This window comes from Helianthus annuus, unplaced genomic scaffold (assembly GCF_002127325.2).
Source record: "Helianthus annuus cultivar XRQ/B unplaced genomic scaffold, HanXRQr2.0-SUNRISE HanXRQChr00c070, whole genome shotgun sequence".
NCBI classification, from domain to species: Eukaryota; Viridiplantae; Streptophyta; class Magnoliopsida; order Asterales; family Asteraceae; genus Helianthus; species Helianthus annuus.
Genome location: NW_023395586.1, coordinates 11,799 through 25,231, shown reverse-complemented (window position 1 = coordinate 25,231; position 13,433 = coordinate 11,799). Strand labels below are relative to the sequence as shown.

Here is a 13,433-nt window from a genome sequence, read left to right as displayed (position 1 = left end):
CGATACAAAACAGTTATCGGCTTCAGTATCAAACAAACACGAAGCATATATACCATTCACAATGAACGTACCATTGAACATGTTGTTATCGGCTTGAGCTTGGCGGACATTGATGTTGAAAGTGCGTCCGCGAGCTACTAGCTGTTGTTGCTGCTGCTGTTGCTGTTGCTGGGGCTGCTGCTGTTGTGGCTCTTGCTTCACCACTCGATTTGGGCACATGTTTGCAAAGTGGTTGGGATCACTACATGCAAAGCAAGCTCTAGCATGGATCGCGGGTGCAGGAGCCGCTTGTTGGCCTTGAGGAGCCGAAAGTAGAGCTTGTTGAGCAGGAGCTTGACCTTGAGCTGGAGTTAGAGCTTGACATGGACCAGTACGGTAGTTGGCGGTGAAGTGACCGTACATATTGCAATGCACACAATATCTGCAAGCGATTCCCACTGGGTGATGATAGGTACAAGTAGGGCAACCCAGATGAGGACCAGTGTACGCACGCTTGGCCGGCGGTGCATTGGTGGCCGGCGCCGCTACTTGGCGGTGTTGAGGCTGCGGTTGAGCAGGAACTGACTGGAGCTGGGCAGCAGCGGTGACAGCATAATTTTTGTTACTGTTGTTCTTCCTCTTGCGAAGAGAGGACTTTGAAGACTGCGGAGCGGCGGCGGTTTCAGCGGTTGTAGCAGCGGTAGCTTGATGCAGATTCTTGGAGGCTTTATCCCAGTAACCAGACTTGACTCGCTTGTCGTTGATCTCAGCAGCGAGTAAGTAGGTTTCCTCATTCGTTGTTGTCTTTGCAGCTTGAACGAAATTAGCCACGCAATCCGGAAGAGCACGGATATACTTCTTGATTGTGATTTCGGGCGTAGTAACTTGGCCTGGACAGATTATGCTTAGCTGCTTAAAGTGAGCAGTCAAACCAGTGTTGTCTCCATCTTTCTGCTTGATATGCCAGAACTCGTCCTCCAACTTTTGGCGCTCGTGGGGAGGGTAGAACTCTTGCATCATAACGTCCTTCAACTCATCCCACGTCAACCCGTAAGCTGCATCATTTCCGCGTGTGGCCGTCCACCAATCTAGAGCTTGGGATTGGAAGATGCCGGTGGCGTTGAGGGTGCGTAGATTATCAGGATAGCCACTCTGGCGCAGGGTGACCTCGATCGAACCAAACCATTGGAACATGGCCATAGGCCCATCTTCGCCGGTAAACTCTTTTGGGCCGCAGGTTTTGAACTGTTTGAAGCTAAAAGCAGCTTTAGGAGCATCAGTCCTGGACTCTTCAGAAGAATTGCTAGCGTTTTCATTCAACTCGCTAACAATCTTAGGATAACTTTCACCATTTGCTTAGCGACGAGGGCGGCGATGCATTTATAATCATGATTGCGGCGAGCGGAACGTGAGTGAAATGATCCAAATGACGACATTGTCTGCAATAGACAGCGCCATAGGATTCAAAATGCTATATAATCGAATCTCACCTCACACGTACTACTACTAAAGCTCAGGAACACGAACAATGTAACACATAGACACATAATCACCGAAGCACATAAGTATGTAGGGCACAGAAGCACGTAAGAACATAAGGCACAGAAGCACAGAAGGCAGTCAGAACACAGAAACCGTACTATATTTTGCACGTATTCGCCTATCCTGGTCACACATAATCTCCTATCATTCAGAGTCCGCGAATTCGAGTATAGCGATTGCGATTAGCGAGTACATAGCGAGTAACATAGCATGCGTTTATCCATAAGTAGTAGCGATTTGTTAGCGTATTGAGATAACTGTGCAGTGCGGGTAGTGTGTGTCGATCAAAGAGAGAAGCGAAAAGCGAATAAATCACCAAAATCGAAGCGCATAAACAGATAAAATCACATAATCACATAAAAACGACGAATATCAGAGTCAGCGGCGGCGAAATCCAGAATCGAATCACATAAAATCGAGTATAGATTTTCTAGGTGCGAGACATTGACTACCTAAAGTGGTTTGACTATTCACAAGGACCTTTATTACACACCGTTACTTTCGGGACTGTCCCCGTGTGGACAGTCTGTTAGCCACAAAAAATAGGTTTTTCCCCCGGTTTCTTCATCCTAGGGCTGCAAGTGCCAATGTTTAGCACTCTAACCCTTGCATTGCACCTGTTCAATCATTCAATACCATCCAACCAAGCACAAACCATCCTAATCTTACCATTGTCAAATATTATCCAAACATAAACAAAATAAAGATAAAAAGAAAAGAGTTAAGGAAAGTAAATTGTTTGACAAATGGCACGCAGGCCATGAATTGTTCGATGGATAAGAAGGGTAATCAAACCTGTGGGCTCATCACCAGCTAGCCCCTTGTTCCTCCCAGCCTCCTACTCCATGTCTTCATCACTATCTCCACCTCCGCCCCCTTGCCCCGCCATGTACTCCCGGATGCTACCGATATCATCTTGTATATCGTTGACGCTGCGTTCGATAGCTCCAACCCGGAGGTGTGTGTTGTTGGCGAGGTTGTAGGTGTTCCTGGTGCACATGAGGTTTTCCTGCAAAAGATCATGTAAACTTTGGAAATTAGGAAAACCGCCTCCTTGAGAGGAGGATTGACCCTGATCGCCTTGGGGAGGGTATTGATAATGTGGAGGTGGTGCATGAAGAACTAGAGCCTCCTGCGGGTTCCATGCATAGCCTTGCGTTCTCTGAAAGCGCACCGTCCCGTCCTCCGCTTCATAAAGCAAGTTCATGGATCGGCAAATGTTATAATCGACCCGTCCCGACCATGGACTCCTTTCGAAGGACCTTGGGATATTCGTGAAGTGCTTGAAGAGACGGTACACCCATCCTCCGAAGAAGATTGGTGTAGGAGCAGAGGCAAGGCGGTTTAGGTGCATGTTTCGCAGTAGGAGGTACGGAACATCTAGAGGCTTCTGGTTGTGGATGCAGTGAAGGACAACCAAATCTTTCAACCCAACAACGCCACTACTGTTGTGGCATTGGTTCAGCGAGTACGATAGGAGCCTGTGGATATATCGGTATAACGGGTCCCTCAGTTTGGTACTTTTGGTGCTGCTTGGGTTGTAGATTCCTTCACCGATTTGAGCCCATGCGGCTTGGCGTTCAGTTGCGTCCAAGTCTCACAATCCCCCGGTATTCTCTTCATTCCCCGCTTCTTCATCTTTGTACAGCCCAATGATTGATCCGAACTGCGCCATGGAGGTTCTATAGGTCGTTCCTCCACATCGAAATTCGACCGCCTCGTGATCAAACGGTTCGCATCTCGAGTTGAAGACGAATGTGCTATAGAACTCCATTGTGCATTGATGGACCGACCGAAGCCGGGCAGTGGACCCGTCACTATGTTGTTGAAGCGGTCCAGTTGGTTTACCATTGTCAGCAAATCAGTACATGCCCGCCTTGGATACTCTTCGGGCCTTGTTTGTAGGACCTCGTAGCGAGCCCTGGCGTCAAGTTCGCTGGCATTGAACCGTGTGAATTTAGACATCTGAAAAGAATACAGCAAAAGTTAGTGCGAAACATGGAAATTCAGGTTGAAAACTGCAAACAGTGGGCTGGACACGGCCCCGTGTTCAGCGGACATGGCCCCGTGTCCAGGCGTCTGTAACACCTAATTTTCATTTTTTCGTCCCGGTTTCGAAAACCTGAAAATTTTTAGCCTAGTAGCAGCGGTTTCCCCCGAAAATGAAACCCTAAGTGTCATTTTTCCAAAATCAAACCATTTACCCTTTCAATTTTGTGTTTTTCGGTTCAAGAACAAGGGTTTGTGTTTTTAGTTGGAAATCGGACAAATCTATCAACAATACATGTCTATTTACTTCCTACTACTCTACTCTAAACTACTACTAACAATTTTCATCAAAAATTTTGAGTTCGATCCGGATGAACATGAAGAACCCTAGATTTCCCCCAATTTTTGATGTTTTAACTACATGCAAGTAACTAATCTAACTACTAAGAAGGATAGAATCATACCTTGACGTTGTTAAGTTCGGAGGTGACGTTCGAAATCTGCAGAAAATCGCCTCTAACCAGAGAGTTTTCGGCGAAACGGGGCGTGTGGAATGGTGTAACTGATAGAAAAAGAGGGTTTTATCCCGACAGTCGCCTCGACACGGCCCCGTGCCCAGCGGACACGGCCCCGTACCGGGTGAAGTTTTTGAAATTTTTTTTTTTTTTTTACGTGTTCGTGTGCATGCCCCTTATTTCCGAAAAATGGTTAGATGATTTTTCCGGTTTTGAACGTATACTTACTTGTAACATGTCGGGTATGAGTTTATTCGTTGACCGTTTGAAGTGCGATTTCCTCTTCCTCATCCTCAATGGATCCTCTGTAGAGTTTCAGCCGTTGGCCATTGACTTTGAATGGTATCCCATTTCGAGTTTTAATTTCTACTGCACCGTGTGGAAAAACATGGGTGATTGAAAAAGGTCCCGACCACCTAGACTTTAACTTACCAGGAAACAATCAAAGTCGCGAATTAAACAATAGAACTTGGTCTCCAACCCGAAATTCATTAGATTTAATATATTTTTCATGCAAATTTTTCATTCTTTCTTTATAAATTTCGGAGTTAGAATATGCATAATTCCTAAGTTCTTCTAATTCGTTTATTTGACAAAATCGATTTTTACCGGCAACTTCTATGTCTAAGTTTACGTTTTTTATTGCCCAGTAGGCTTTGTGAGCGATTTCTACTGGCAAGTGACAACTTTTTCCATATACGAGTTTATATGGGGTTGTGCCTATAGTGGTTTTATAAGCGGTTCGAAAAGCCCATAAAGCGTCGTCTAGTTTGTCAGCCCATTCTTTTTTATTTATTCCTACGGTTTTTTCAAGTATTCGTTTTAAACCTCGATTAGTCACTTCGGCTTGCCCATTTGTTTGAGGATGATATGCTGTTGAGACCCGGTGATAGACCCCATACCTTGTTAATATTTTTTCGAGTTGATGATTGCAAAAATGGGTACCTCTATCACTTATTAATGCTTTTGGCGTCCCGAAACGAGAGAACAACTTTTTCAGGAATCTTACCACTACTCTTCCATCATTTGTTGGAAGAGCCTCGGCCTCTGCCCATTTAGACAAGTAATCGACTGCCACAAGTATATATTTGTTTCCCTTTGAAGGTGGGAAGGGTCCCATGAAATCGAGTCCCCACACATCAAAGATTTCACAAACGAGAATGCCATTTTGAGGCATTTCATTTTTGGAAGAAATATTACCTGTTCTTTGGCAGGCATCACATGTCTTTACAAGGTTTTGTGCATCCTTGTAAATGGTCGGCCAGTAAAATCCTGAATCAAATACCTTTCTTGCGGTACTTGTGGCACCATGATGTCCTCCGTATGGACCTTCATGACAATGACGGAGTATTCTTCGTGCTTCATTACCATGGACACACCTTCGGATGAGTTGGTCGGCACACATTTTGAAAAGATAGGGGTCTTCCCAAAAGTAATGCTTTACATCAGCAAAGAACTTTTTTCTTTGATGATGTGGCCATCCTTTGGTGACTATACCACTGGCTAAGAAATTAGCGTAGTCGGCATACCATGGTTCTTGTCTGCTTTCCATCATTTCCAGGGATTCCGTGGGAAATTTTTCGTTGATTTGCTCGTCCCTGGTTGTCTCCAAAGCTGGGTCTTCTAAGCGTGAGAGATGATCTGCAGCAGTGTTTTCTGCTCCTCTTTTGTCCTTGATTTCAATGTCGAATTCTTGGAGGAGTAGAATCCACCTTATCAAACGGGGTTTCGCGTCTTGCTTCTTGAAGAGGTACCTGATGGCTGCATGGTCTGTATAAACTATTGTTTTAGAAAGAACAAGATAAGAACGAAATTTATCAAAAGCAAATACCACCGCTAGTAACTCTTTTTCTGTAGTTGTATAATTTTCTTGTGCATCATTTAGAGTTTTACTAGCATAATAAATTGGGTGGAAATGTTTTTCTTTTCTTTGTCCCAAGACTGCCCCAACAGCAAAGTCGCTTGCATCGCACATGATTTCGAAAGGAAATTTCCAATCAGGTGCTATCATGATAGGTGCATTGACTAGCATTTCCTTGAGGGTTAGAAATGCTTGATTGCATTCCTTGTCAAAGATGAAGGGTGCATCTTTTTCAAGCAATTTTGTTAGAGGTCTTGAAATTTTCGAAAAGTCCTTGATAAACCTTCTATAGAATCCGGCATGCCCTAGGAAACTTCTGATGGCTCGCACGGAGGATGGAGGAGGTAATCGAGAAATAGTCTCTATTTTTGCTCGATCAACTTCCATTCCTTCGCTTGAGATTTTATGCCCGAGTACTATTCCCTCTGTTACCATGAAATGGCATTTTTCCCAGTTAAGGGCGAGGTTAGTTTCCTCACATCGGGATAGCATTCGTTCAAGATTATCGAGGCATTGATCATATGAGTCTCCAAAGATGGAAAAGTCATCCATGAAGACTTCCATGGTTTTTTCAATCATATCATGGAAAATGGCGACCATACAACGTTGGAATGTTGCAGGTGCATTACATAGACCGAATGGCATGCGTCGATATGCAAAAGTTCCGTAGGGGCATGTGAAAGTTGTTTTCTCTTGGTCTTCTGGTGCTATCGGTATTTGGAAGTAACCTGAAAAACCATCTAAGAAACAATAAAATTTATGACCGGATAATCTTTCTAACATTTGATCAATGAAGGGTAAAGGAAAGTGGTCTTTCCTTGTTGCTTCATTTAATCTCCTATAATCTATACAGACTCTCCATCCTGTGACGGTTCTCGTGGGTATTAATTCATTTTTCTCGTTAGTTATTACCGTCATACCTCCTTTCTTTGGGACTACTTGGACGGGACTTACCCACGGGCTATCGGAGATAGGGTAGATTAGTCCAGCGTCGAGTAGTTTGATGACTTCATTTTTAACCACTTCTTGAACATTGGGGTTCACTCTTCGTTGTGGTTGAATCACCGTTTTGTAGTCATCATTCATTAAAATTTTGTGCGTGCACATGGAAGGACTTATTCCTTTAATATCTACAAGCTTCCAAGCGATCGCATTTTTGTGTTTTTTAAGTAGGTTAACTAATTTTTCTTTTTCTATGCTAGTTAATTTAGACGAAATAATTACAGGTAAACTACCATCTTTGCCTAGAAAAGCATATTCCAAACCTTTAGGGAGTTCTTTGAGCTCAATGGGTGGGTCTTTAGGAGACACCTTATTTTGTGGCTCGTCTAGATCAAGAACTTTAAAAGTTTGTTCTATGGCTACCTCTTCATCGACAAAGTGGTCTTCTTCGTCGGTTGTATCGGGTGGCTCAGCTTCATCTTCAATTAGGGGGTCATTGTTGCCAAAAGGATATTTCATTGAGCGCTCAAGATCTATGCTCCTTTTGAATGCCCCTAATTGAAGAGGTAGATTGTTGAATTTCCGGTTTTTCAAAGCTTTGTGAGTTTGTACAAAAGGTTTTCCCAAGACTAGGGGGCATCATCTAAAATGACGAAGTCGGTTGGGATTACCATTTGATTCGTTTGAACCAAAACATCTTCAACTACACCGATTGATTTCATTACTTTTCGGTCGGATAGAAAAATGGGTATTTGAAGTGGAGTATAATCACTAATACTTAGCTTTTCAAAAATGTAGTTAGGCATTATGTTAACACAAAGATCTTTATCAATAGTGATATTGCTAATAAACGAATTTTGAAAGAAACATGGAACCGGTGTGATGTTAATTTCAAAAGGATCTTCTTTTATTAGCGAGGTTTGATCATTAGTTAACTTAACACTTACTAAGTCATTGATTTTAGCATTAGTGTTTAACTCTTTTAAAAACTTGGCATGAGGGGTTATTAAACAATGATTTTCGAAAGTAGGTGACAAGAGAATAATTTCCTCAAAATTAGACTCTTCTTGAATTTTAACATTATCGGACTCACCATTTTCGTTGTTTAACTCATGTGTCTGTTTTTCACTTTCTTGTTCTTCCATTTTTACACTTTCAACTATCTCTACGTTATTATCATTTTTTAATTCTTCTCTTGCGCGGGATTCCTTTTCCCTTGCGCGAGATTCTTTCATGCAACGTTCGATAGTTTTAATGTGTTCTAATATCCTATTAGTTACTTCGGTGAGATTGAAAGAATTTGGATCCTCAAAGCTTGAATCCGGTTGTTCGATCCTTGGTTCCTCATAGTACTCATATGAAGTAGATGGTTCACACCATTGTTCTTCATTGTAAGTGTATGATGGATAAGGGTTGAAACTTTGTTCTTCATAGTACTCATATGAGGTGGGTTGTTCACGCCATGGTTCCTCATAATAAGAGTATGAAGGTGGTGGCTCATATCTTGAGTCCTCAAAGTATGAGTATGGAGGCTCATACCTTGGTTCGTCAAAATATGAGTATGAGGGAGGAGGTTCATACCTTGGGTCTTCATAGGGTGTGTATGAATTTGATGGATCGTACCTTGGCTCCTCATAATGGTTGTATGAATTGGATGGTTGATATGAAGTATCATATTGAACCGAGCGTGCGTTACGACAATTAGTGCAATAATTACCTCTATAATCATCCTCATCATAGGTGTAGTTGTAACCTCTTGAGTATTGATCCATAGGAATCATTCAACAGATCACAACTGAGTCTCGGGACCAGAAAACAAAAATAAGACGGAAACAGAATCTGGACACGGCCCCGTGTTGGGTGAACACGGCCCCGTGTTCAGGGTCTGTATCTGGGCGTTTTAATTAAATCTACTGGTCACGTTGAGCACGGGGGCGTGTTCAGCGAGCACGGCCCCGTGGTTAGACTCTGTATCTGGGTATCTACTCTAAAATATGCAGCACGGGGGCGTGTTCAGCGAACACGGCCCCGTGTTCAGGCTACTGTAAATGCAAAAACTAAACTAAAATGCAGAAAAATGCGCGCGTTTTGAAAAAGGTTTTGAAAAACTGATTAGGCCGTCGATTTTAAGCTTTCTTAAAATCCTTGTGTCCCCGGCAGCGACGCCAAAAACTTGATGCGTGTCAGTGTGTATATGTATTTAGATGTTCAATTAAGCCCTTTTTACACTTTTAGCCAAGTTTTAAATTTATAAAACACGATATTTACTAACACTAAACACACATATGGGCAAGTGCACCCATCGTGGACGTAGTACAGTGTTGGTAAGATACCGAGGTCGTCCAAGGACACAAGAGCTTTTAATACCGGTTTATCCTCAACGTCTAATCAAATCAAAAGGTTAGAAAAATGATTTAAACTAAGAAAAATAAAAACTAACTAAATGCTGAAAAATAAAATAAAATAAAAACAGATAGACAAGATGAATCACTTAGATCCGACACGTGTATTAGTATAACCTTTGATTATTTTCGCACTTTTGCACTTGTTTAAGAGATTATCTTAGTTATTGTAGTAGGCCCCTCTTTTGAAGGCGACGTTACCCTCAACCCAGTAGTTTGAGTCAGCAAGGATACAATCCTAAAGGGTCGGATTATTGAAAGATAATGAATTAAGTTATTAATGCAAATTGTGGTAGGCCCCGCTTTTGGCGGTGACGTTACCCTCGGCTAAGTAGTCTGAGTCAGCAGGGATACAGTCCTAAATAGCCGGGTTATAGTATTAACAGTAGTTAACTCATGAGGGGGTCAAAGAGTTTGGATCCCCGCCATCCAATACCTATGGGCATTGAAGGAGATCCTACTAAATTTGACCCAGGTCCCAAGCAGGACCTCTAAACGCTGAACAAGGGCAAGACCCTTACCAAACCGTTCCCTTAACCCCCGACCAGGTAGCCAACATACCTCCATATAGACCGTGGAGATATGAATGGTGAAAATCTTTTATTTTATATAGACAGTAAAATAATGCCAAGACACCACGGACAAACGATAAGGAAAGATCACCTTCAACATAAGTAACTAGTTATTAAAGTCATTAATACAAAACCAAATAAAAAGTGCAAAAGATTAAAAATAAAAAGTATTATACTAAACACTTGTCTTCACCAAGTGATGTAAGAGACTTAGGCAAACATGGCCTTGATTGTCAAGAACTCTTACGATCAATCTTGGATCCCGAGACGACTCACACACTCTACGATGGACAATGGATGATGGTGGTGGATGATGGTGATATGGTGGTGGTGGGTGGTGGATGAGGTGTGAGAGAGGTGGTGTGCCAAGGGATGAGAGAGAATGAAACCAAGCTCCTCTATTTATAGGCTGGACAGAACGCTGGACACGGCCCCGTGTCCGCTGGACACGGCCCCGTGCCCGTCTGACACTCTCTCTCTTCATTAATTGTAATTGCGAATTACAATTAATGCGCCTGCTGTACTTTCACCACGCCCCCGTGCTCGCTGGACACGGCCCCGTGGTGAGCAATGGAAGCTTCTACTGGTTTGTCTTTTCTGCTGCTTCCTGGGCACGCCCCCGTGTTCGCTGGACACGGGGCGTGTTCAGACTCTGTTTTCTTCTCTTTGTCTTGGGAGGTGCCATTGAGGGTCCGGGCAGTCCACTTTTGTTCCTTTTCTTGTATTTATGGTAGAATTAGTGGTCTTTTTGCTTCTTTTGTGATTTTGAGCTCATTTCATCCTGAAGATACAAAAGGAAGACAAAAACACTCTTTTTCCAACATTAGTACTTAAAAAGGGTTAGTTTTATGCCTTAATTGATGTGTTTTATATGTTGTATTTTACACACATCAGTTGTACGATTGGGCGGTGGGCCTGCCGAGGCAGAGTTAGAGGACCCGACAACTGCAGAACCAGGTGCCGAGGGATGTGGGGCTGCGGTGAGAGGAGCCGTAGGCTCAGGGACAGCAGCAGCCTGCTGTGTGGTGGTTGCAGCAGCAACTGCAGAGGGCTGTTGTACAGCAACTAATGGCTGTTCAGTGGGCGCAATAGCAGTAGAGGGCTACTGTGATGCAGTTTGCGGGTGTGTAACAGGTTGGGTAGGCTTAGGTCGACGTGTGTAGTGAAACGGGTAAGGAGAGGTGGAATGTAGGGAAGGTTTAGGGGAAGGAGTGGAGGTGAAAGTAAAACCGGAAGGTGTGGGGTCCTCAAGGAAAGAGTAAGAAGCGGTGGGGTGGGTATGGTAAATGGAAAAACGGTCTCATCAAAGGCAACATGACGAGATATTGAGACCTTTCCGGTGGTGGGATCAAAGCATCGGTATCCACGGAAGTCCGGGGGATACCCAAGAAAGTTGCATCTGACGGATCGTGGATGTAGTTTATGTGGTTGAGTGGCTGAAGTGTTTGGATAGCAAGCGCAACCAAACACGCGGAGATGATCATAAGTGGGGTGACGAAGGTAAAGGGCAAATGTAGGGGTGAAAAAGTTTAAACGTTTCGAGGGTAGAATATTGTGAAGGTAGGTGGCTGTGTGAAGGGCTTCCACCCAGAAGGAGAGTGGGAGGTGAGCATGAATAAGCAAAGAACGGATGATGTCGTTTAGGCGACGAATCATCCGTTCGGCTCGGCAGTTCTGAGACGATGTCTGGGGGCAGGAAAAGCGGAATAAAAGCCCATGTTGAGCAGTAAAAGTTTTAAAAGCATTATTATTGAATTCTCTCCCCAAGTCACATTGAAAGGTTTTTATATTGCGGTTAAACTGAGTTGCAATCATACGGTGAAATTTTGCAAAGGTGGGAAATGTCTCAGATTTATATTTAAGTGGGTATACCTAGACAAAGTGGGAAAAATTATCAAGAAGGACCATATAATATTTATACCCAGATTTACTAATAAGTGTTGATGTCCATAAATCACAATGTATAATATCAAATGGAGTAAACGTAAAGGAATTAGATTCATAAAATGGCAAACGTTTACTATTGGATAAAGTGCAAGAATGACAAATGTTTGAAGTCTTATTGTGATTACATATAAAACCAGTACGTTTGCTAAGTAAATCTAAAACTTGAGCCCCTAGGTGTCCGAGACGATCATGCCAAGGAAGAGACTGGGAAGCAAGGAAGCAGGCTTGTGGCGGGAGCGTTGGTAGAGTTATTGGGTAGAGATTTCCCGTGCTATTGTGGCAGGAAAGGAGCCGTCCAGTTTGTAGGTCCTTCAAAGAAAAACCAAACGGGTCAAATTCAACAGAGACATTATTGTCGCGAGTAAAGCGACGAACTGAAACAAGATTTTTAATAATACGAGGGCTATAAAGTATGTTTGGGAGAATGTAGGTTCGGTTAAGAATGGGAAGAAAGCCCGTGCCAGAACCCTCAATAAGCAAACATTGACCATTACCAACCAAACTTTTAGTGTGTACAGGAGAAGAATCAGGGACATAAATCATACCTCGGTTTTTAATGACGTGTCCTTCAGCACCGGTGTCCATGACTGCGTTCGGGTCCGTGTAAGTGAGATTCATGGAGTTGAAAGCAGCACTGAGGTCTGATGGACGTAAAGCATCGAATCCAGGAGGCACGGGGTAGCCGAGGTAGTTAGCCGAAGGTGGTTGGGAGTTGTTGTTGGGCCACCAATTCTGTTGGGTTGGGTAAGGACATGGTGGAGTGTTCCACCAGGCCCACTGTGTCTGTGGGTAAGTGGGCTGCCCTGTTTGGTTTTGAAAAGCCCATGTGGTTGAACCAGAATAACCCCGTGAGCCGCGTCCACGTCCTCCTCTGCCGCGACCTGATTGATTTCGGCCACGACCTCTTGGCCGATAATATTGCTGCTGACTCGGGTCAGTTTGGGTGATTAACAGGTGGTTGCTGATTGTTTTGGGTGGCTGCAGTGGAGTTATTTGGGGCTGCAGTGGCTGGTGCAACCAGAACAGAAGTATTCCGTTGTTTTCTTGCCTCTTGGCGTATGACTTCATCATTTAACATCGTTCTAGCAAGATCCCAATCAGCCTTTTGAAAGTGAATTAACTGAGCAGTAGTGTCAAACTCCTGAGAAAGTCCACGAACAAGTTGTAAAACGAGCCTGGATTCAGTGATTGGCTGATCAACGTCAGCCAGTTGATTTGCCAAGTCTTTGAGTTGTTGGCAGTAATCGTCCATAGAAGAACATGCAGCCAGCGTGAGGTTAACGAACTTGGTTTCCAGTGCTCCTGCCCTGGCCTGTTTATTGCTGAGAAAGTGCTTCTCTAACCGAACCCAAGTGTCCCTGGCTGTGGCGTCTATATCCAGCACTTGACCAAGCAAATCATCTGACACTGTGCGGAAGATCCATTGAGACACGAGTGCATCAATCGCTTTCCATGTTTCAAAGTCTGGGCCAGTGGATTTGGGTTTGGTTGACCCGTCAATATGGTTGAGCACTTTGTAAGCTATAGCATGGAACTTGAACAACTTCACCCAGGAGGTATAAGTCACTTTTGTTCCATCTAGGGTTCGTATCTTGGACTGAATATTGGACACAGAGTAGGCCGGGTGCAGGGCAGGGTTAACAGGTTTGGTGGATGAGGATTCTGAGTCGTCGGATTTGGGCAT

General features: G+C 43.7%; 1 protein-coding gene across 1 annotated transcript; it reads right to left on the bottom strand.

Annotated features, from left to right (window-relative positions):
* Window positions 1-12,683: 12,683 nt before the first annotated feature.
* Window positions 12,684-13,433, bottom strand: LOC110930895. The gene has a single exon (XM_022174290.1). The coding sequence runs from the start codon at window positions 13,431-13,433 to the stop codon at window positions 12,684-12,686; it is 750 nt and encodes a 249-aa protein (XP_022029982.1).